At 35.0% G+C, this 26504-nt stretch overlaps 2 protein-coding genes across 2 annotated transcripts; one reads left to right on the top strand and one right to left on the bottom strand.

The window, feature by feature from the left end:
- The first annotated feature begins 7810 nt into the window (after positions 1–7810).
- Positions 7811–17139, top strand: LOC100368837 (tryptophan 2,3-dioxygenase-like). Its single transcript, XM_078010487.2, has 10 exons — positions 7811–7953; positions 10959–11125; positions 11783–11916; positions 12179–12316; positions 12463–12579; positions 12939–13046; positions 13233–13344; positions 13821–13958; positions 14097–14187; positions 14583–17139. Exons 1-10 carry the CDS (start codon positions 7925–7927, stop codon positions 14800–14802), a joined length of 1254 nt encoding a protein of 417 aa, XP_077866613.2. The 5' UTR covers positions 7811–7924; the 3' UTR covers positions 14803–17139.
- A 1-nt stretch (position 17140) lies between these two features.
- LOC100368679 (cathepsin O-like) lies at positions 17141–26147 on the bottom strand. The gene is made up of 8 exons (XM_085498356.1): positions 25941–26147; positions 24474–24700; positions 23869–23911; positions 23302–23315; positions 22446–22670; positions 21833–21874; positions 21049–21218; positions 17141–18906 (listed from the first exon to the last, which is right to left on the bottom strand). The coding sequence occupies exons 1-8, from the start codon at positions 26145–26147 to the stop codon at positions 18770–18772; spliced, it is 1065 nt and encodes a 354-aa protein (XP_085354482.1). The 3' UTR covers positions 17141–18769.
- Positions 26148–26504: the final 357 nt, after the last annotated feature.

Here is a 26504-nt window from a genome sequence, read left to right as displayed (position 1 = left end):
CGTACTCTAAAAATGTGGGTTTTTTAACAAAAATAATAATAAACATCATTTATATAACTGATTGATTTTATTTGTCTTATAATTTGTACGAATAAAGTAACTTTTCGAAGCATATTCAGATCATTTTGACTGCCTTCACTCATGTATGACGACTTTCATTGGATTTTAAGTTGTATCATACAAATAAGCAATTAATACAAATTGTACCGCTTGATACAGGTCAATGTTATGACAGACGCTGAATACAACTCAATCACAGTCAATGTATAATCATATGTGTAACACTATTACAATATTTTTATTTTCAGCAGTCTGTAACAGCGATAGCAGTTGTTTTAATTTTCCTTGATATTCAAGGGTGTTTGAACAGTGAACACCACATTAATTTAATTTCAAACTTAAACAAAAATAACCCGTGCAAGTATATGACGATTGATAATCTGTGAAAATAAATGTGCTTAATTAACAAAAGTATGCATACATGATTATTAGTAGTTAGAAGGCATTTGACACTTCATGAAAAGTGACATATTGACCGATAAGTCCAGTCTAGGGGTTTGAAGAAAATGAACAACCATGACCAAAGGACATTTTTTCCTTCATTGTGTGCGAACATGCTGTTAAGTGAAGTTTTGATGAATCATAATCAGATTATTATATTGCAAATGAAGTGTATATTGAACCTGTTCCTGTTTCGCAAGTTCTGAAGAGTTGTAGTAAGTACAATGGGACTTTTGGTCGTATCCACATACTAGTATGCCTAACCGGATTTGTAACGCCATTGTAACAACACGAGTAATATGTAACGCTTAACTCATTAGACTTCCGTGCACAAAACAGTTGTATATATGTGGACATTCACATGAGTGAACAATTTCATGGTGACGTTCACTCAATACACCACGTGATTGAACACGAGAAAGAGGATTGACCTGCACATAGAAAGTTTTTTTTTATCGTAGAATCCTTTAAAAAGATCCAGATTTCTAATCGATTGGCCCTTGTTTAAAATCAGCCTTGGCCACCATTTCCTGTGTAATTCGTCTATAACTTGTTTTAGTTACCCTACTGATCATCAAAGAAACCATGGGTCTTTTCAAGAAACATCCAATGCTGGTGCACATGTACCAACTTTCAACTAAAAAATAAATGTTGCAAACGCCAAGGACTTTCAAACTCATAGTTGCTGACGACATAGGAAGTAAAGTAAGCAAATAACACCGAATAAACGGCAAGGTAAAGACTATGTATAATTATAGTAAACACGTACTGCGTGCGTGACTCGAAGCGGCGCTCGCGTACGGCACCTAATCGCCTAGCTTTATGCCACTACACGTCTTCCCCTCGGCCACCGGGCATCCCCAATAAAAGGATGCTTAATAACCGAGCTTATTACGTGCAGAGAACACGAAACCCGTCCACGCGATCCGCGCCACACAGCGTGGCCAGAATGCGGCAAAGGCCTTCAGATCTGGCTGTAGTAGGATGGTGAAAGTAATGGTACAGCATTTTAACAGTGAATAAGTACTGAGAAATAATTTTAAACTCATAGTTGCTGTCGACATAGGACTTTCAATGCGACGGAAGCAATTTTTTATAACGTGGTCAAACGATTGTGTCTGACTTATCATTTTAAGGTAGCGGGACTATTATTTGCATACTTATTTTCATCTTCTAATTGTGACCAAATGACAACAAATAGACCCAGGAAAGTATATATTTTTAGAATCGCCAGACTTCAAGCTTTACAAAGGTGTGTTTGCCATGCCCGTATCTGCATTCTATGACCCCTGACTTAATCAATAGTGAAAAATTACTTTTTCTGTAAAAAAAAATAATTACGCATTTATGCTGGCGATAAGAAGTATTTTTTTCACTTTTCCTAGTTGTTCAATAGTCTGGTAAATTGAATGTGTCTGGTCAGTTTTATGCAAGCAACGCGTTTTAAAAAATAGTGTGCTGAATTTCAATTACTTTTTTAGTCATATTGCCCCCAACTCAAACCACAACTCGTTGGTAAATAATCGATGAAATAGTTTGTCTGGACACATTCAAGTTCCTCTCACTGTCACCTTAAAGCTGTGAAAATTTGGTGTTAATCCGACGACAATAAGTATACGTTATTTTTTGTTAAAGACCTTGTATTTTGAAAAACATAAATTCCTAGAAAACGTCCATGAAGTAACAGCAAAGATTTTCAAGCTTGTTTATCTGCACAAGCGTTTTGTTTTCCCATCAAGGTCTGCTTTAACATGAGTAGGGACATCCAAATGTGTAAGGCTATTGGAAACCAACAAAATAAAGGAATGGGATAGCTATAATTGGATAAATTCGGCATATGAAAACACCAAAATCAATGATTTTTTTCAGTGGCTGTGTGACCTTGTGTCTGACACATTCACATGCAAATGACTAATCTGTGAAACAAACAGGGGCGGAGACAAACCACTCAAATGTTAGGAAACACTCATTGTGTGTCAGATAGCTACTGATAACACATCCTAACATTGCTTTGTCTTGAGTTTATCTTTGAAACTTATAGGCACACAGATTAAACCTGTGTTGTTGATTTTGGAAAACACTACTGAGGCTGCCTTGCTTCCCTTCAGAAAATCTACATTTTAACCAACTTACATGACATTCTATGTTATGTTGACTTTATCACATGAAAGTTTATAGTGCATTTCATTGTCACATTGAAGTCAGTATACTTGGATCTATATCATGCTGATCTCTAAATAATAGATGGTATGATGTTATCATTGTCTCTTTACAACCATTATCTCAATTGTATTCCCTTGTATCCCTGTCATGATATGGACACAGATCAAATTCCAACGCAATTAGTGTAAATTATTTAACACAACCCAAAATAGCATCCGTGATTCAGTTGAGACAAGTCACAACCCCAGCCATGTTCAGAAAAAAGTAATGTAACAATTTTATTACCAGTGTAGTTGCTGCCCGGTATGTCATAGTTCTTTTAGCCAGGAGAGAGCTAAACTTACACTTTGCATAAAAGTAGTTTATTTTGAATCAGGTGCCAAGAACTATTTTAGTAAATACTTGACATACTCACCCAGCATAGTTATAATTTAAAGGGCGGTAGTAGTGGCGCCGCGCATGCGCAAGATATGGATCCCGTATAAACAAAGATTGCGATTTTGACTGTTGAGCACACCAACGAGTACAAACTGAGAGGTTACCAAGCTTTTATTTGTGTATGTGTATGCGTGTGTGGGGGGGTGTACTTGGATTGCTATATGTTGCGAGGACAAAAATACAGATATATAGCTACTTCCGAGGACATACACACCTTCCGAGGACCTTTTTCATACTCCTCGGAAAACATAATTTATATTAATAGTTAATTCGATTATTAATACGTTTTGCGTAGCTTAGGTTTAGTATCGGGGGAAGGTATGGTTCAGGTTATATTAATATTAATATAATTGTACCATACCTTACCCCGATACTAAACCTAAGCTTCGCAAACATTTCTATGTTCAGTCACGGGATATTCAACTCTTGTTTAATTAAACTTAATTAAAATGCAATTCTCCATTGTATTGCATTGTAATTGAGTTTAATTAAACTCCAATTAAAACGCAACCCTATATAGGAACGCGTTTTAATCGAGTTCATATCGCAACTATATTAAAAGTTAATTCAACTATATTAAAAGTTAATCCAATGAAGTCCTCGGAACATATAGCAATACAAGTATGTGCGTGTGTGTGTGTGTGTGTTTGAAAGGTATCGAAGGAGTCGCCGGCAGGGAAAAACTCTTACCCGTGATTTAACTACAAACGCGCATTGGATTATGGGAAAATCAATGTTTATCAACCGCCCTTTAATGTTGTGTTGAGTTTACGTTGTGTATCTTGTGCATAATAAATGTTTATATAATTTGAATACGCCCCTATTTATCTGTGTATGAACTGGTCTATGTAACAATCTCTGGTAACTGTCATGAACATGAATGTGTTAAAGTTATGTTGTGTGCTTGGTCACGCAGTAACCGGAACCGATACAAAGGGGTTGAAAGTACATTTTGGCGGATTTATACTTTGGAACCTCTAGATATCGGTCTTATTCATATTACGATTTCATATTCATTCACCCAAATAACAAACTGTACTTTCCTCTAATGCATTGCAAAACCACAAAATAAAAAGTAAAATCATAGTAAGCAGCAGTAACCTAACAAGTGGCTTTCTGGAATTAATCCAATTCCATACTACTGTATTTACTGCATTTTGTGAAAAAGAAACAAACATGTAGAAAGCTTATACAGAAGTGGAATGAGTACAATTCGGTAAAAGCACTGTTTGAATAGATCGGAGGTACCAATTCATACTGTGTGTCTATGCAATATAATCCTTCTCGGTTAACAACATGAACAGGGGATATTGTGATTTCTAGTTATGTGAAACTCACTAGATAGCTAAAATGGCAAAAATATTAGCGCAAAATAGAGAATTAATGATATCATCGCAAAATGAATAAATCTGACAGAGGTCCACCTAAAGTACCTACACGCCAAAGTTTAAAGCAGTTGAGTTGTTTTCAAGAAGAAAACAAAAATGTCATATTTTAATAAAAATGACAACAATATTCGGTAAATTATTATAGAGCATTTGGAGATGGTCATTACATTTGTTACTTCACATAGCGCTGATAGCGTAAACTACTCCCAGACGTGTAAGAATGACAGTTAATTCATAACATTCATAACAATCAAAATATTTAGGCACACCTATCACTGGAGTATGGCGTGTGAACGTGAAATATTCCTGGATATTGGTATGGGGTGAGTAAGTAGTCAAAATGGAGAACTGTTTCTGTCTGGATCTAGATAATCATCCGCTGAATGTCGGTACTCAAAACGGTGGTGCTCGATATAGCTGCTACATGGGCACCACGTTTTTGTATAGCATGAGATTTTCTCATCCAATATGAAAATGGACGATCGCAAGTTGATTCGATTTCCAAAATGTTGACTCTGAAATATAAACTGGCGCAATCCTCGTTCTTCTGTAGTATTATTGTAATAGACTAGCGGTGATTATCAATGTAGTGGTGACACAGACTGCAATTAGCGCCAAACGAACATATACAGCAGTGAAAAATGTTTGTAACATCTTTGAATTATTTTACCATTTATAGAGAAGGGGTTCCTGAGCCATTCCCCATCCACGGACAAACACACGCATGCCATAGATCCACTTCTGTAAATTGTTGTACACAACAAAGGACAAGATACGACGTATTTTGGCATCATTTTCTAAGAATTTTAAGGTAAAATGCTTCTCACGAGATTTTCTCACTTCGAAGATTTTAGTGCACATAGCAGTGACACTATTTCGTTTCAAAATCTGTTTGCAATTAATTCAGTATTAGTGAACAGTATGTGATTTTTTGGTTCACTGTAAATATGTTCGTTGGGGGGAAACTATCAGGGGGAAATTCTTCTCTTCGGGGTCTCCACACGTGCCAGGGGGGAATATCGTCTTGGCTCTATATCTCGTCCCCTTGAGGTATGGGATCGGGAAAGTCACTTATACTTTACAGTCAAATAAGACACACACAACGAAATACGTTTCAGCTCTCGTCTTAGTCGGTCAATCGAGCACTCTATAAGACACAGCGCCCTGGGGAAAAGTCCCCAAGACTATCGCAAGGCTGAGCACGACTAGCCCAAGACTGCGTCAAGACTCGCCCCAAGACTCTCCAGGACTGGACTGCGTCTGTTGTGCTGTACTCGCCAAGATCAACTAAAACAACATTATTCATTTTCAAAACCTTAACCAATTACAAAGCAGTAAAAAGACTCTAGTGCGTAACCTTCAATCATAAAGCCAATCATACTAAGTACTGAATACGTCATATCTTTTGATTAATCGTTCACTACATTAATAACTGCGAATACCAACTGTCAGAAATAGTAGTCCGAATAGCGACGGTTATCTCGTAATTAGTTCCAAATCACTGAGTCGAGTTCTGTCCAGGACCTCGCCTGCCTAAACGATGACAGACATAACACAGCAATTCACTCGTAATCAACTAATTAAGTTGGTCAACAGATACGCAAAAACAAATTCATCACAAAACGGTAAAATAATATGCATAAAATGGTATTTTTGCAGCGGTCTCCATAGACCACAATGAAAACAATATTTAACATCAGCTGCTTGAACGCGACTTTACACCATCGCAGAATCACAGAATACAAGCTTGCCCATTCATAACAACTTTTTTGATTGGCTACGGTTTAGCCTCTCAGCTCAGCACCAGCCAATCAAAGTCACATAACGTAATGATTGGCATTTGAAGCTCGTTGCCATCAAAATGTCCATGACTATGCAAGTCTTATAATTACGTCACTGACTCAACCGATGATAATTATTTTAACTATCACTGTCTCTTTCAATATGTACTAATCTACGATCATAATTGTATTCATTTCCAAAATTTAGGGGTTCGACTGACCCCCCCCCCCCCGGCGAATATGTTTAAATACGTACCGCGCGTCTGGGAGTAGTTTACAATTTTTGCGTCAGGTGCCGTTTTTTTAAAACAAAATTGCTCAATTTAAATAATTTTAGTAGATTTCATGCAACAGGCGCGTCAAATCTACGATGATATGCATTGTAATGATATCATCAAGAAATGAACACAGAGGCTCATTCAACTTACCTATACATGTCAATAATCAAAGCAATCAAAAACAGTAAACAATTTTTGACAGGCGGACGACGCGCAATTTCCAATTTTGATTCTTAAACACAAATTATCAAATATTTTATAAAAATGTAAAATGAGAAATTTGATTTATCTGTAAACTGTAAAAAGATATTTACATTGTAATACTGCATATGGAACTTTCATTTTATTTCTTGTAAAAACTTGAAATGCCTTTTTTTATTTCCTGACTGTACCAGCTACCCCCTGCCCCTTTTGCTCGTTCACATGTGGCCAGTGCAAACAGGAATCCAAATAGTCACGTGTGCTCTTTTGTTAAAGCGGTGGTCATCGCGCAGCGCGTGTTCGAATTTCATGTAAATAAACAATGTATTTTACACGCGTTGTATACGTCGCTATGAGTCCCATATGAGTCCCAAGATGTTGTGGTCACCGATTAGCGATCGATTGTACCGGGATTTAGAGGATTCACCGGTACCCCGTCATCAACAATACGTTCTAATGTACCGGTATCATAATTTTGAGACGATGACCGACCTTGCTGTCCGACTTATTCTTTAAAGTGGTTTGAACCCTGTTCGCACTCTGACTTTAAAAGAAAGTAGGTTAAGGGTCACGACGGAAAACGCCACTCAAACAAACGAGTAACGAGTAAATAATTACTGATACAACTGTAGTGTATCAAATCATTAACATAACACCGTGTGTCACTTTTTATTTTCTCAACGTCTTCTATTTAAACAGCGATTAATTTGCGATCAGGCATGCTAAACGGGGACTATTTTGCACTTATGTCCGAATGTGAACACCGGTGCCTCCTAAAACACTTTGTATGCAACACGTGATTTATGCTCCTTCTCAGAGGGGTGATTCTTGTACGTGATACTGATAATCCGACATATTAAATTCTATTCCCAAACTGAATCGACAAGATTTGAATGATTTGAATGATAAACTGTTAAGCTTTCACAACTTGCCAAGTACATAACACGCGATTAACGATTAAATCCGCATCCATTTCTACCTTTGACGCCCCCACCTTTAAGTGGTATAGTCCGTGTTAGTGCGCGGGTGTGATCACTGACCTGGTATAAGGCCAGCGATCGGGGACCATTTTAACCTGAGGGAAACCGCGAGAAGGTAGAATAACTTTGGTGGTTGTATTAAATTTATATACTCTATTTGGGACATAAATATCTTGTTTACAATCAGATCAAAGATGAGCTGTCCAATGTCCTATACATCAAGGTAAGGCACGTGTTTGTGTTTATATGTTACACCTCAGACTAGTAATACAAGCCTGAGGTTACACCTTACAACTTATACAGTAGCGTGTTTTATACCACGTTCATTTGTGTAAAATTGTGCTGGTCATTGCCACTAAGCAAATTTTAAAACATAATAAAACACATCACAAAATTATAATCAAGTGCAAGAGAAAGCAAGGGAATTGAAGTGAATGTTGCTTTCTGAAGTAAACAATCTGGGCTTATAGAAAACTGCTGCTTGCTATGGTGGTCAGTCTATTGCAATCAGGGAACTGTAATCTCATTACAGCTCCCTGATTGCAACACCGCCTCAAATTAGCTAAAATACGAAAGCTCACGGCAACCGACACCTGATTTGGAGAGAGCAATGCTTCGTTGTACTTATAACTCGACCATGCTTTAAACAGGTATACAGCGTAATTACATGACAGATCGTGGATTATAACTTATTGTGTGATTTAAAAAAAATACGCATGCGTGTTATGCATCGACTCATAATGCTTTATAAGTCGTGAGTAAGTTTGGACATTGTGGGTCCTTTGCAGCGTCTAACAGAATTGGTAGCTGACACCTTGTACGTACGACAGACTAAATTCGATGTTACTGACGAACTTTATAGTTTTTGCGTTTGGTCATATTATTGCAGTAGTCGGTGTGTTCATGTTGTTGCTTGTACTACGCACACAGCGTATATTTTGTCCTTTTTCTTACAATATAATCGATAGTCTCCTTGCGTTACAAGCAGTTGTCCCGTTATCGTTGCTTCAAATGACATAATACTAATTCTGTTCGCACGAGGATAATTACTCGACATGTATATTTATTGTGCTTATCTGACGTATGCACAGATGCCATTGCGATGGTGTGGTTGATAGTTCCTCTGCTCCTAGCACCTGATGGTATATTTACCGCACGACCCGCTAGTCGCGTGATGTGTTGTTGCGAATATTTGTGTTTGTAATACGAGATTAGTTGGCTATATTTCGTGGTGTTGTTAAAGGTTATCAACCAGTCATTTGTAATAAACTGACACAGGGAATTGTGATTGTTTCGATCGGTTCCTGGAGTCATACTCGCTCATATACCAGACGTACACGGCAAAACACTACAGGGAGAATGCTTATCAATTTCAGTAAGCATTTACGCCCCCTATTACACCTTGTTGTCAATATAAATTATAAATGTCGTTCTATAAGAGCGGATGCAGGGTTTTGTTTTACCCGTTTCGTGTCCTCATTAAACAAATAACCAGAATAAAAGCCAGTGAAAAGACTGCCCCACCCCTCATTTGCCCATGTTTTGCCCATGTCCAACTAACCAATCAGCGACAATTTGATGACGTAGATAGGTTCTTGTGACGTACATGTTAGATACCGGTCAATCTCAATAGGGAGTATCTACCGCCAACAAAAGTTTTACGGCTGTCGTTTATTTTGAAAGGTATTTTGCTTCATCTGTCAATTATGTACACGTATACCTTTCCGGACCCAAAACTCCGCGAAACCACGGCTGACACCGTGGATACATTGTTTCTGTTTTGGTGTTTTCGGGGTGGTTTCCTCACATTACACGCAGTTGATCTGCAACCGTTTTTTACTATGTTGCATTTCCTTAAATTTGTCAGAATGCTGGCCACGAATATAACCATGTAATACTGGGCATACAGCCATAAATCTATATATCCAAATTGAAGTGGACTTTGAAAAGCACATATTGGCACATTTCCATTCACTGTGAGAAGCGCTGGCCATGCGAGCACACTCACTCGGCCTGTTGGCTTACCTTGCTTATCTCAGATCTGACGTATGCTCAGACTTGAGGGAATGTCATTGCAATAGCGTGGGGGATACCTATACCACCGCACGACACGCCGATCGCATGATATATTTTAATCAAGATGAGAACGTTTGTTCTTGTAATATCAGATTAGTTAGTAGTATTTTGTGGCGTTGCAAACGGTCTTTTGCAATGAGCTGTGGCTGACACAAACAAATCGGTGTAGCTTGTATGGGTTCATGGGGCCATTATTATTATCATTTCCAAATTATCTAACAACAAACTTGCCATTTGCTTTCGTTATACAACTTCTCGTACATAAAATTATAGTAATCCAACTAGAGCGGATCCACGATTAATTTTACCCGGCTTGTGTCTTTTTGGAGAGAAAAAATAAAGCAGACAAAACACCAATGAAGAGGCTGCCGCTCACGTCTTACCCTCGTTCTACTAAACAATCAACAACAGTTTGTTGACGTACATGTGTACATGTGACATACAAGATAAACATTCAGATTTATTTCGATCACATATTTAATCAAAATCCGCGTTTTTGAATTACTGATAGTCAAAGTTTGCATTTTCAATTAATCCCCGTTCGAATGCAAACCGAAAACAGGGACTGATAGTTTGACTCGCGTTCGTCCATGTGTGAATGCGATCGCGCCTCTCTCTCATACATGCTTGGACCGATCATTACGATCAAATTCACACGTACATCATTCATTTTGGGATGCATACGACATAAATCTGTTTCTCGATATGATTCAAAATGGCGGCCATCTTTGCGCTAAAAAATCATCTAAATCGTACATTTTAAAAGCACGGATTTCATGATTCAAATTTGGTAAATACAATCATTACCGTCGGCCTTTTTTTGTTTTAACGAATGTGTTTCCGGGGTTTTTTTCTCTGGCATGTCAATGCCATCAAATTCTAACTTCACACATATATCATACACAGCGACACACATAGGCACATGCATTCGTTTGACGATCAACATTCAAGATGTCCTAATGGCGGCCATTTTAATTTTAACGTATACATCAAAATCTACCATTTATGGACAGCTATCATGAATTGTTAGTGGCCTGGGTTGACAATCACTATCACTACTCCTGTAGTTGAGCGGAAGCATTCTTTTTCACAGTCATGGTCATTGGTTTTTATTTAACGTTATTGTTATTGTTCTACTGTGTTCAACTGTAGTCCTGATACTGCTAACTCGGATGGCACATACAATGCGGCAGCCAAAGGCGGACTGACTTACGGAAAGTATTTACAAGTCGAAAAACTATTGTCCTGCCATGTGAGGGAAAGTGAACGTCAAGGAAAACCACATCATGATGAACACCTGTTTATAACAATACACCAAGGTATGTGGATTAAAACATACACAAATATATAAGTGCAAGTCAGAACAACATTGCTCCATTCTCAATTAATTCCTTACCGATTATGTTCTCGACATTATTGAACATCATATAGACTGCATTACTAAAATTAATATTTTTACTGATTAAAATCGGTGAAAATAAAAAAAAACGAAAAGTATAAATGTTTTGTATGTAATATTCGAAGTAAAATGTGTGCGGTGATATACGAATTTACGGATGTTCCACTGTAAAACCACTTATTTTCACTGACATTTAATTTCACTATTTTGACATTTTTATCATATTCACTATGTTTTAATTCTACGAATTTGTCAAGGAAACAATGAGTTTTATTGTTATTTTACATGTTCACGTTGATTTAATTTAACGAATTTTACTTATCAGCGAAAACAGCGAAATTAAAAACCAGTAAATAATTAATACATTTACAGTATACGCATAATGTTTGTATTAGGAAAACACGTAATATTCATAAATCATGGTTAAAATTGTTTTATTTATAAGTTCCCAAAAGTTTCCAAAACTTGTTTCCCAGTTGTCTATTAAAACAGCGATTGTGGAATGATTATTCGTGCAATGGGGTCTTTCTAATATATATTGATTGATTAATGAAAAAAAATATTTTGTTTCTTTCAGTTTATGAACTTTGGTTTAAGCAGGTTATTATAGAGATTGACTCTGTTCGCGAGATGTTTCAAAACATGTTTATCGATGAGCGTCAGATGTTGGTCATTACGTCAAGATTGAACAGAGTTATGCAAATAATAAAGGTAAGAATATAAATCAATCTTCATTGATCGTGACCTCTGTTTATGGAAGGTCTATTTTAGCCGGGAAATAATATGAAACAATAAAACATATTAATGTATCAGACACAGGAAAACAAGAACTGCACCTACGAGAATGTCCACAATGCTAATCAAGCCATCGACTGAAATTTTTTTATATGGTTGGTATAGGACGGAGGTACATATTTTCATGATATATAGCGAAATAACAGGCGTTAACGTCACCTCATTTGTTTCTGCTTAGACACTGGTAGATCAGATTATGATTATGGAGACAATGTCTCCAATGGACTTCGCTGAATTTCGTGACTTCTTGGCGCCTTCATCCGGATTCCAGAGTTGTCAGTTCCGACTATTGGAAAATAAATTAGGTCTCCGCCAGGTAAAATCATGCATTTGTGGGTTTTTATAGAGATCTATTTTGTGTGAATATGATGTATATTATAAATTATGCTCACATAGCAATTCTGGTTGAATGACGTAATTAACAATAATTTAAAAGTCCGAGATATATATTTCCTATCGCAGGCAAACCGTGTGAAGTACGGCAAACAACACTATACAGAGGTATTTGAGAGAGAACCAGAGAACATGTCAGCTTTGGTAAATTCAGAAAATGAAATGTCTCTTTTAGATCTGTTACAGGTGAGTTAATACATAAAAAACACTTGTTAATGTGACACAAAAATTGACAGGTCATTGTTTATTTCCAGTCAGTTTTGTTTCATTAGAAAGATCACTAGCCCTTTGTGTTACCTGTTCCTGTTTTCATAATGACATAAAATCTGTTACCATCTCAATTATTTTAGTTTCACTAGTATCAATAAAAGGAACTGGGCTACTAAGCTTAATTAAATGTAATTATGTTGCGCAAACCCGTACGTTATCAAATAAAGGAACACTATTGCATAACACTGGACGCCATGATCACAGTGATGTAACTCGTCGTCACTTTAATTTACATATTAATTATAACTTTAAATATATCATTTCATATTTTGCAGAGGTGGTTAGAGAGAACACCTGGACTGGAAAAAAAAGGTTTCGATTTCTGGGGTAAATTTCAGAAAAGTGTTGAGAAAATGTTGCAAGAACAATACAAGTCAATCCAGGTAGGAAATTCCAAATCAGAAGACCCGTGCATAGACATTAGCACAGTAAATGTCGTGAAATTTTACTTTTGTGCGACTAGATATCGAATAGGATGGACAAAATGGAGAATTGCAATTGATAAACCAGTCAAATAGCCTCAGGGATGATTTGACAATAACAATTCTCTGAATTGCATTATAATGTAGGACGATCCAGATCAGGGCACACGTGATATTTTAATGATCCAATATCAGAAGCAACGAGACACCTTCAACTCTATCTTCAGTGAAGACAAGCACAATGAGCTTCGATCAAAGGGTAAGTCTTATATTATCTTAATGCATCAATACTTTATATTACAATCAATCTTATAATATAGTAAAATGAATTAACATATGACCAATGAGTTAAAATTCAAAGAAAATACATTATGGGAATCAAACCATCTCTCTACCTAAGGAGGCGGCAATTCAGAACACAAAACACTTTGTGAAATGAAACTTTAGTAGGAATGTCAAGTGAACAAATTTGAATTACATGAGGTGTAATTTCTGTCCTTACAGCAACATGGATATGTTTGTGGCAAATGTCTTTAGAAATATTTACCAATCCAATACTCAAATAGGGGTCTAAGCATGAAAATTATGCTACAATAAAGATATCTTCACCGCATATCTTAACCGCGGTTTTAGGAAAAACGCTTCACGAAGAATTTATAAAAACCTTTCAGATGTACATAAATTGTGAGTACAATATCGTTGGAGATAATAATGTTTCATTTTGACACTTCACAGGGGAAAGAAGTTTTACCCACAAGGCCCTTCAGGGTGCCATGATGATATCTTTCTACCGAGACGAGCCTCGCTTTAGTCTTCCATACCAGATGCTCCAACTACTCATGGATATTGATTCTTTAATCATAAAATGGAGATGTAAGTACTAGAGATTCCGGAAAACTGTCAAACAAAATTATGTATTAGTTTTTCTCCCACGTTGGAACATGGCATCTTTTTTTTTTAAATAACTGTCACATGACCTTCTAATTTAGTCAAGTATTCTCCCAAATCTAGATAACCACGTGATGTTAGTGCAACGAATGCTGGGAACTAAAACAGGAACTGGGGGCTCGTCCGGTTATTATTACTTAAGGTCAACTGTAAGGTGAGGGATAGATTGCAATTTCCGTCACAACACGTTATTTTTTTCAAAATGGAATCATTTTTTCACAATGGAATTATTTTGTTCATGTTTATTTCATTTATGCACGAAATGTGTGATAATGTAGTATTGTGATGATAATATAGCAGGAAAACTTATATATATTATCATCACATTACTACATTATCACACATTTCGTGCATAAATGAAATAAACATGGCCAAAATGATTCCATTGTGAAAAAATGATTCCATTTTGAAAAAATAACGTGTTACACGTGTTTTTACTAAAAACAAGTAGGATTTGCAACATACATCATCGTCGGGATGTGAAATGAAATCTTCACCAAATAATGTGGACCTCAATTATTGTATTTACTTTAATTTTTCCATCCTCAGCGACCGTTACAAAGTGTTTCTGGATCTCTTCAACCTATCGTCATTTCTGATTCCCCATTCACGTATACCAGTACTCAATTCGCACATGAGGAGACGACTGAGCAGACCAGCAAGCAATGCAACAGAAGTGCTTACTGATTCTGAAGATTCCGGAACTATGGAAGACGGCGATGATGACGACTTGTCAGTGAAAGCGCATGAGGAGTCTGAATTGGATTGATATTCTTTAGGACTTTGTGTTTGACAGAATATGGAATGGACGATATACTAGTAATTGGACAATGGAAGATAATGGGATATGCACAAACGTTAGAGTAAGGCAGGGAAACAGGTTCCTAGGCACTATGTTTTTTTACATACAAGGCATGCATTTCCATAGTTAAATTAAAATGTTTACTTTGTCTTTTTCCGCAAAACTGGCGACAAAGTTTGTTTGACCCTCATTTACATATTTCAAATTTTAGTTACATTTACCAAATGTAACAGATTACTGTGACTGCGACTGCCACACAATTGGCGACAAGTAGAGAAAAATTACGATCTTTGTCGTCATTACGATTTAAGGAATAATTGCAGATGCGTGTGCACCCTTAGTCAGATACACATGTTTGTTATTGTTATTTTGCCAATTTTGGAGCAAGTCAAATGTACTAAAAACGCAAAATACTGGAAAAAGTATAACAATTATTGTTTTTCTGATATTTTACATATTTGCAAGGCTGTAAATATCTATTGAAAAAAGTATATGATTTTAATATTTTATATAACATTTTCACATCATTGTATCGTTCTCATTTACTTGATCAAAATGTTATTATATAAAAATTGCTATTTTTATTGTTACGGAAAATCGGGTGTTTTTGTTTTTCACCTTTGATTGCCGCTATTATTTGTTGCGCTAAATTTGTCGGCATTATTTAGAAGTAGGTAATAAGTATACCCCACCAAAAAAAACTCATATTATTAATGATGCTATTCATTTACTAGCCCGTAATCAAGTACCCTTCCCAGTGCAGTCAAGAATAGCCTGGTGAATTGCTACGGTACATCAGTGTCATCACTGATTAGCTATCCCCATGACTTCAGTACTACCATAGCATGTGACCTCGCATGCGCAGATTACTCCGTACGTGAGGCCCACTCATAGCCCTCCATAGACCATTCACAAGTCTGTTATACGTAGACAAAGTCTCGCCTTAATAGATATAATATACCCCGGTAGTATAAGGCACGCTAAGAGACCTTGAGCAACTTTGTCAGAGTCCAACCGTTTAACTAGTCAGTTGTTAGATCAGCTCCAATTCTCGCTGCAAGACTGCTTAAAAACAGCTGATTACGTCGTTGACATTATTGTGTGCATATAAAATTCGCTCCGAAGGATTAAGTATGCAAAATTAATTTTACGGTGGGTCAACGAACTATCGCACTATAGTAGGTACAAAGGCACGCCTTTTTTATAGCGTGTGTCAAAAAGTTAGCCACCTAGTTAAGCCTACTCTAGTAAAATTTAACGCTCCGGGCATTATTACACACTGGATTTGAAAGTACTAGATAAACACAAAAACCGTAAGAGTTAAAGTTTTGCCACAAGATAGTCATAAATATAACTATGCAAAGTAACGAAAACTAGATTCGTACCAAACAATGCCATATGAATACTCGATTTATACTCAGATAACAATATTGTTATAGGTTTATAGACGTATAGTAATATACAGAATGTTCTTTGTATTGTTGAGATTCTGCTGGCCCATTTCCAACTAGTCACCGTGGGACGTACCGTGCTCATTATGCGCCAGTTGTATAGATAGAGCAGTCAGTAAAACATTGGTAAGGAGTGTGTCTGCCTGCATATTTCGATTTGCTTTGAAACCTAAGTTTTCAAATCATCTTCCCATGGATTATGCACGGACATAAATTAAACAATCACGTAAATGCGATCAGAAATTTGCAATTTATACAATGATTTATTCGAGATTGTATACGTTGCGATGTGTTTTTGTCATTTCATATTGAAGCAAGTTACATTGTAATATGTGTCAACCAGTTGAAATGCCAGAAATACAAATCTCGATAACTGTCACTAGATGGCGCTGTACAACTGTGGTATATGCACTCCGGTGATTGGAGGAAGCTATATTCTGAAGCGAGGGGCAACACTTTTCCGAGATTTAAAAATGTTATTTTTCTACGGGATATGAAATAGGTATATTTATATAATTCCTGCAAGATATTCAGCTCAGAAAGCATAACTATGACGACAGACTGATCTTTACACAAATGTGCTTATATTGGGATTGCATTTCATATTGCAACACCATCTCTCTTAGTTGCCCAACAACTTGGTCACTTATTTTTCGAAAAAAAACACATATTGTTGCATAACAATACTGCCAATGTTTTGATCAATTTATTGCAGCACTGCATTAAACATATAACCATTTGTTATAACAGTCAATTAAAAAATTATATGAAAGGTTATAATATTGAATTTTGTAAATATATACATGCTTTACCCATGTGATACCTGTTAAATAAAATCACACAATACACCATAGTTGTCTGGGTATTTATCTTTATTAAAACTGTGTATATAAAAATATAACAAGCATTCAGTGAATTATGAATTTAACTAATTGTTGATCAATTTCATGAAACCTTGAAGTTGCACATTATGCCATGTAATTTCATTAGGCACTAAAATAGTTGTATTTCTTTTTCAATTCCAATCTGATTAAAATCTGATGTAGGTATAGACTTCAATCTTTTACAAATATTTGTTTTGGTTTCATATATAAAATAAAAATAATAAAAATTAAAAAAAAATGTAAAAAACAAATTGAAGCCTACTCATACAGATTTTAATCAGAATGTTTCAATTCCTACTGAGAGTGTTACATTGAAGTGAAAGAAAATCTAAAAATAGGACACACCGCAAGGATGTCAACTATTCTTGACTAATAACACCAGGAAGAGACAGAAATGTCAACATCATGCAGCAAGTCCGAAAAAAAAAACTTCATGTGAAATTTATCTGAAGTACCACAGTAGCTTTGTAGGACACATTTAAATTTCATGTAAATTCCTTCTAAATTATAGCCTGGATTATGGTATACCTCTGGCCTTTGATCTGAAATCTATTCATTTTGGCTTTAAAACCAAAAAGGTTCTATTATTTGTTTTTTCAATAATCAACTACTGGTAATACATTTTACTACTGTAAAATATGTATTAGAAGCCATGGCTTCTATTAAAATGATCAATGAAATGGAAGGGATGTGGCTTCTATTAGAGCCATCTACACATATGAGAAATGGTGAATTTTTAGTTCTCAGTTGTTCAAAGAAAATAGGTGCAACTTCTATTAGAAATGCAACTTTTAATACAGATTTTATGGTAATTATAATTCAAAGTTACAAAAAGATTTGTTTTTAAATATGTAAAAATTACTTATAAAACATATATTTATAAAAATAAGTAAATGTGTACATTGTTTTGTAAATTACTGTTTTGCATACTGTAAGAAAATGAGATTGATGGGTACATCCACTGTGTATTATGGTCTGAAACATGTTCTAATTCCAAACGTCTTCAAAAACCATCAAGATTGTATTTTTCAGATGCTTAAATTAAATCAGATAAAATGGGCTTCAAACCATACAATCACAGCAAATCAAAACTAATTAAAGTCCTGAAACACCGTACACACATCTGTATTATTTTCAATACATGTATGCAGATATTGACGTAAATTGTAGATTTTCATAAAAAGAATCAGACATAACTTGATGGTTTTTGAAAATTAGAACACATTTTGAGAAGATATACATGATTATTGAAAATATAAAGGGACAGTTTATCTTGTTTAAATACAACCTCAGGGCACTTGTTACTACATGCTGGAGCATGCTTATGCAAATGAATACGGTATCCATGGAGACTTTCAGGAGCTGATGTATTAAACCTCTAATAAGCTAAGTTTCATTTGATCTTTGCATTTTACAGTACAATTAAAATGTCAGTTCACCTATAGAGGGCTCTCCAATCCTCACAACCAGTAACAGCATTAAACTGAAATTTCAATGACTTTAAGATGTTAATTTTTCAGTGAAAATAAACAATTTATTGTCAAATAAATTTTAGCTATAATTCTAGCTAGAACATCAGAAGTAGAAGTTGTTGTAAGTTCATGTCTTCACTGTTTCCACAGTTGAAACTCTGCTAGCAATTCCACAGACGTTATCACCTATTTTGATATTTAAATAACCTTGCAGTCCGAATTTAAGACCCCAAGTATTTCTGACCACGTAATAAGGAACTGGTCCTACAGGAAATAGATGAAACATATCACTAGACGAAGATTTATGTTTATTGCATCTAACTGAGAAATGATATGTGCATCACTATAGTGTGACGTAATACAGAACAGATTGAAAATGCATATCACGTACTGCCAAATATTTTTTCATTGGACTGTCTGAATGTTGTTTGGAACTTCTGGGCTTATATATGGTCTGATAACTATGGATTTATTTTGGCAAACTGATGGGTGAATTTTTTTTGAATTATTATTCAGTTCAACCAAAAAATGGGTTGAAATTATAAAAAGTCCAAGCAGTTTTGAACAAAAATCGTCACATGAAATAGAACGCTTGTGGCATCAACATGTTTGGAAATGTGCATGTGTAATTATCGCAACTCAGATTGATACAAATCTTAGACTGAAGTCAACCTAAGAGAAAATATGGGATTATATATAAAAACATACTGGGTATTTATATATTTACCTGTGATGTCATACCAATACACTGGATAGTATTTATAGTAATTATGTGATATCATACCAACACAATAGGTGTTTACAATAATTACCTGTGATGTCATACCGATATATTGGGTATTTATCATAATTACCTGTGATGTCGTACCGATATATTGGGTATTTATCATAATTACCTGTGATGTCGTACCGATATATTGGGTATTTATCATAATTACCTGTGATGTCATACCGATATATTGGGTATTTATCATAATTACCTGTGATGTTGTACCGATATATTGGGTATTTATCATAATTACCTGTGATGTCATACCAATACACTGGATAGTATTTATAGTAATTATGTGATATCATACCAACACAATAGGTGTTTACAATAATTACCTGTGATGTCGTACCGATATATTGGGTATTTATCATAATTACCTGTGATGTCGTACCGATATATTGGGTATTTATCATAATTACCTGTGATGTTGTACCGATATATTGGGTATTTATCATAATTATCTGTGATGTCGTACCGATATATTGGGTATTTATCATAATTACCTGTGATGTCGTACCGATGTATTGGGTATTTATCATAATTACCTGTGATGTCATACCGATATATTGGGTATTTATCATAATTACCTGTGATGTCGTACCGATATATTGGGTATTTATCATAATTACCTGTGATGTCGTACCGATATATTGGGTATTTATCATAATTACCTGTGATGTACCGATATATTGGGTATTTATCATAATTACCTGTGATGTCGTACCGATATATTGGGTATTTATCATAATTACCTGTGATGTCGTACTGATATATTGGGTATTTATCATAATTACCTGTGATGTCATACCGATATATTGGGTATTTATCATAATTACCTGTGATGTTGTACCGATATATTGGGTATTTATCATAATTACCTGTGATGTCGTACCGATATACTGGGTATTTATCATAATTACCTGTGATGTCGTACCGATATATTGGGTATTTATCATAATTACCTGTGATGTCGTACCGATATATTGGGTATTTATCATAATTACCTGTGATGTCGTACCGATATATTGGGTATTTATCATAATTACCTGTGATGTCGTACCGATATATTGGGTATTTATCATAATTATCTGTGATGTCGTACCGATATATTGGGTATTTATCATAATTACCTGTGATGTCGTACCGATATATTGGGTATTTATCATAATTACCTGTGATGTCGTACCGATATATTGGGTATTTATCATAATTACCTGTGATGTCGTACCGATATATTGGGTATTTATCATAATTACCTGTGATGTCGTACCGATATATTGGGTATTTATCATAATTACCTGTGATGTCGTACCGATATACTGGGTATTTATCATAATTACCTGTGATGTCGTACCGATATATTGGGTATTTATCATAATTACCTGTGATGTCGTACCGATATATTGGGTATTTATCATAATTACCTGTGATGTCGTACCGATATATTGGGTATTTATCATAATTACCTGTGATGTCGTACCGATATATTGGGTATTTATCATAATTACCTGTGATGTCGTACCGATATATTGGGTATTTATCATAATTACCTGTGATGTCGTACCGATATATTGGGTATTTATCATAATTACCTGTGATGTCGTACCGATATATTTGGTATTTATCATAATTACCTGTGATATCATACCCCACTATCTGCACTGCATGGTTATTGAATCCAGCTGAACAATGATGCTGTATGATGCCACCCAAGTAATCTTGCCAACTGCGAGCATTCAATGCTACAACCAAAGAGCCATTGTAGTACAGGTTTTCCACCATCTTATCTTCTTTACCAATATACCTAGAACAGAAAACATTGTATGAATTGTGAAAAGTTGGATGTACAATATCAGGCAGTAAATTGCTACATGTGTTTGTGAGTTTCAAATAACATATTGAAGGTATAGTGAGAATATTTCAAAAATGACTGATTCCCAATCTTAATATATATCCACCATGTGAACATTTAGATAGAACACCATGACCAAAAGTGATTTAGAGCCCTTACAAAATTATTTCAATATTGAAATCCATTGTTATTGGCAATGCACCATTTTATTTGATGCTGATTTTAGTCATAATTTCTTTTCTTTTTTAATACCTTCTCTTTTTTTTCTTACCGAAAACAACATTTTATTCATATCCATGGTACAGGCCCTTGATTGGATACATTATTTCAAATAATCTGCAGCAATGACGTAACAAAATTCACTGATATTGATAATGCTATAATATAATAGTGATTATTGTACACACTTTTTCAAATTCTTAGATGAATCTACTATCAGAGATGGCAGATCACCCTCGCCCCTAGCATTTATTAATGAGTTGGTATGCTTATTGTTTTTATTGGAGGGCTGTGGTGTATAAACTACTGTAACAATAATGCAAATTTCTATTTAAAAATAAACTTACTCCTTACAGGTGAAGTCCTTCAAGTGAACACCTTCAGTGTAACTGCAAAAGTAACAATAATTGCATGATTAAGTAAAAAAATCACAGTAGATGAAATTTTGTGGGATTTCCAAGAACATGTTTTGATGATGTCAGTTTTACATCACAGTGGAGAATTGAAATACCGATGCTTAAATACAATCTGTTGGCACTGATTTCAGCAAAAAAACGACGAGATTTTGTTTAAAAAGTCATTAAACAGAGTGCAAAATAATATTTAACGCCTATCTCAATCACCATCGTAACTGTCCAGAAAAGAAAAAAGATGTTCAATGACCAGGTATCATTCCCTACATATTAATTTAGGTTGTTTCGGAAGACGTTAAGTGAAACGTGACCAAAAAAAACAGAAAGGGTAGAGGCTAAGTCAAGGAAATTCTCTACAACCCACAGAACATATAACGATGGCAACAGAATTCTAAGTAGAATATAATACATTTTGAGTCATTGTTTACTCGAGAGATTAAATTACAGAAAATATTATTCGTTTTTCATAGAGTTGGTTTTTGTTTGTTCATTCTGAATTCACAGGAATCAAAGTAACAAAATAGCAATCAATATAGAAGCTACTCACTTTTTTATTCTACATTCACCAGTGTGTCCTGTGAATGGGTAATTATGGGATGTGATCAGTCCAACATTTTTGGTTTTTAGCCAAGCCATAGCGATGCATGTATCACCACCAGCACACCCACTACTGGATGTATCACAGTCAATCAGTTGTTGCACGCTCAACTCAGTCATTTTACCACCATTTAGTACCCACTTAGTTTCCATTCCTTGCACTGTACTGAAAGACCTAACAAGTGAAGACATTGAAGCAAACATTATAGTACAGTCTGCCCCGACTTTCTGAACACATGATTTTAGGTTAGAGACACAACACAGCACCAAACAACAGATAACAGAGAGACAGCAGTGACCTAAATCAATGTAAATGTTGCCTGGCACCAAAACATAATTAAAAATAAAAGAAAAAAACAAATCTAAAGTATATACATTTAACCTGATACTGTACTTGCTAATGATTCAAAATAATATATATTAGATTGGGTAAACTACTAGCTATGTAATGAGCATTAATGCAATCATGGTAATGGCATAACAATCAAACTCTCTATTTTGTTTACATCAGACACAGAAGCCATATGAGGAAACCAAATTTCTTAGCAAGGAGTCTCAATTTCTTAAGTCAGGAGCCCAAGTTTCTCAGTGATAAGCCTAAATCCAAATCCTATTTGTCAGTGAGGAGCTCTAATTTGTCACTGAAAATCTAATAAACATTCCTTTTTATAGCACGCATTTCAATACACATGATTTAAGGTGTTTTCTGTGCAGAAAATCACAACATTTCTTAGTATTAAATGTGCTTAGAATGAAAGAACATTGACACTGAATAGCAGTGATATATAAATGTTAAGAATACTCACCAACAGCCACCACACTGTGAGAGGAGAAAACAAAAATAGAAATATCAGAGGCATATCATTAGTCAGTAAGAATAGTGTTGACATTTTTATACCGGTACTACTATGAGCGTAGACTCAAGTAATGGAGACAATATCAAACAAACCCCTCCCATGAACTGTCAAAAAATAATCCTAAATATCATTCTCTCCCTTTGCAAGAATCTACACTGACGTTTCTTCTTATTTGACAAGAAATATAACTACCAGTAGTTATGCACTTGAGTCTTCCAATATTTTTTGTTTCCATGTTTGAAAACACCAATGTTCACATTCTTTGTTCTACAATCATGTTACAACTAATTAAATCCAATTAAAAAATAGAATTTTTCTTCAAAACAATTTTAAATTATAATTATTTGTTGATGGAGCAAATAAATCTTACGACATTTGTACTAGAATTACAGTCATTCTTGATTAGTTATCGTCTCATCTCCATTATACTAAATGCCATAATACAATTTACTAGTAGACACTCTCCAGGGACTGCTCACACAACTCATGATAACAAGTAATAAGGATATCGCTTACCGAGCCTTGGTCTTTGACTGCACTCACTGCACTCTTATCTCTCCTGAAACGAGACAATGTAGCAAGATATCTTACATCATTACACAATAATACTCAACCAATAAATTGAAAACAACATCTGAATAAAATTTAGAAAATCAGTTGACATTCAGAATTATTTCTTTATTATGTTATTTTGTATGGGTCTATAATATCAGTTTATTCTCAAATTTTCCCCAAAACTAATGTGTATACATTCATGTATTATTAATTATAAAATTTATACTACAAGCATATATCAAATATATTATAAAACAGATTTTCCAAAATTAATTCTGTAAAATACATTAATTTGATAATGCATATGATAAATTCATATCAAGTCAGAGGGAGAAATGAATCTGTGATGAAATGAATCTGTGATGAAATGAATCTGTGATGAAATCATTTTTTTCTATGAATTGACGTTTTTACATATTTTTACATATATAAAAAACATATTCTCTTTTCATTGTCATAATAGTCTGTCGGTGATCACTCGACTGAAAATAGTGTACAATAATACAAAAAATTATATAATGAAAAAAAAGAATAATCAAATATATTGAAGCATTATTGGAACTTACAAATCATACTTCTTAGGCATATCAGGAGGCACATTCGAGCTGTTAAATGCACTTGGAAATTGGACCAATGATACAGGAATCTGCGATGATTTTGATGGCCTTAAGGTTAGATACATTTGTTGAAATTCATCAGGTGTGAGATCCGAAAATTGCGTAATTCCATAAACTGCTGTGTCGTTAAGTTGTCTTGACAGAGAAATACGCTTACGGATTCTGTGTAAGCTTTGCTGTGAGTTAAACATACATATATTGAGAGGTATGGAGTAATGCTCATTTACTGGCAACTGGGGTAGTGAATAATTGGAAAACTAAGTTTAATACATCTTTATGGCTAAAACAGACATATTGCAGACCAACTTATATATAGTTCTAGTTCTCTATAAACCTAACATTTATCTTCTTCTCACAGGGCGTTTTCAAGACTATCTCATAAAAAAATCAAACATTAATTTTGTTAGGCCGAAGAAAACAATTATTTGTTGATGGTCAGAATGTGTGTCAATTCAAACAGGGTCACTCACAACATTTTTATTTTTTGGTTCTTTGTAGAATATTGTGAAATTAAAAAAAATATATATATCTTATGACCTTACGTATTATTTTTTACTGATTTTTAATTGTCTTTGTTTATTGGCCCTGCTTGCACCTGCCAGTTATCCTAATAGTATTCATAACTGTTGTTCACTATTGATCATTCTCCGCTTCAATGTTTGCAATACATGTAATTTTGTAAATTATTTAAGGGACATTAAGGTACACGTACAATACATTTGTCAAGTGGATGAATATCAGAATGACAAGCAATCCCCGCAATCACCTGTCCACAATAATAATACTTAAAAATTGATTGCATTCATAGAAATACAGTTTGTATTGGTAGACAAATAAAATGTTAGTAATAAAATACAATATTGTATAAATTTCAGTCATTGCTGCTTATGATTTCAAATAATATAATCCATGTGATCGTTTGATCTATAGAGTTATATTCATATGATATAATTTTGATTCATATGATCTGGGCCAGGACATACAGACCCTTTGCAGCAAACAGCCCTTGTATGTATGTATGTATGTATGTGTGTATGTATGTATGACAGTTCAAAACATTTCAATGAATAGTGGGTAAGAGTTTCTTAAGGCCCCTCACCCATAACTCTAATCCCAACCTTGTCCCTCCAGTGCCCCTTCCTCTTTTGATTGTATATGCCTTCTTCAGGACATGTATAGTTGATTGTATATGCCCACTTCAGGACACGTATAGTTGATTGTATATGCCCACTTCAGGACACGTATAGTTGATTGTATATGCCCTCTTCAGGACACGTATAGTTGATTGTATATGCCCTCTTCAGGACACGTATAGTTATCTGACGGGCATAAAATTACATTTGGGCTGGAGTGATAGGGTTAGTGTTTAGGTTATGGGTGAGGAGCCCCCCCCCCCCATAATACAATATATTTTACCTGGAAAACCCGGAAGCGATGTTCGTATTCCGTTGTGCCAGCGATATACGGCTTTCTGTGTTTTAAGATGAATTCTTTAAATTGCACATCTTCGTCGATATTCCCAGGTTGGACGTCGTACTGAATAGCACACGGTAGGTAGCAAAGAACAAGCACAACACAGTAAGTACAAGTGAGGCGAATACTTCTACAGACGATGTCCACCATTGTGGTTATGAGCCCTTTAGCTTGGTTATTAATTTCTAGACTGTGACTACCTAGGCATGTTAATATTTTGTCACACTAAAGTATATTTAGATTGATAGCACAATTAAAATTAAACTCTGCAACTCTCGCGTGTGAATACAGAATATGTGCAATCATTGTTGTTCTAAAGTTTTTAAGATTTTGCTGGCTGAAATAAGACATTATACTCAATATGCACGGTCACGGCTGCAAAACTAATCATATCTACACGTTACCCCTATGTACTTCTGTGAGGTTTTTGAAATTTTGCATACACAGGGTGAAACGAGTATGCAAATGAGCTACTTAATATGCATAGACATGTCTCTAAAACTAATG

This window comes from Saccoglossus kowalevskii, chromosome 4, assembly GCF_978046115.1.
Source record: "Saccoglossus kowalevskii chromosome 4, keSacKowa6.1, whole genome shotgun sequence".
Classification (NCBI taxonomy): Eukaryota; Metazoa; Hemichordata; class Enteropneusta; family Harrimaniidae; genus Saccoglossus; species Saccoglossus kowalevskii.
Note: the sequence above shows the minus strand (reverse complement) of the source record. Positions and strands in the feature narration are given on the sequence as shown.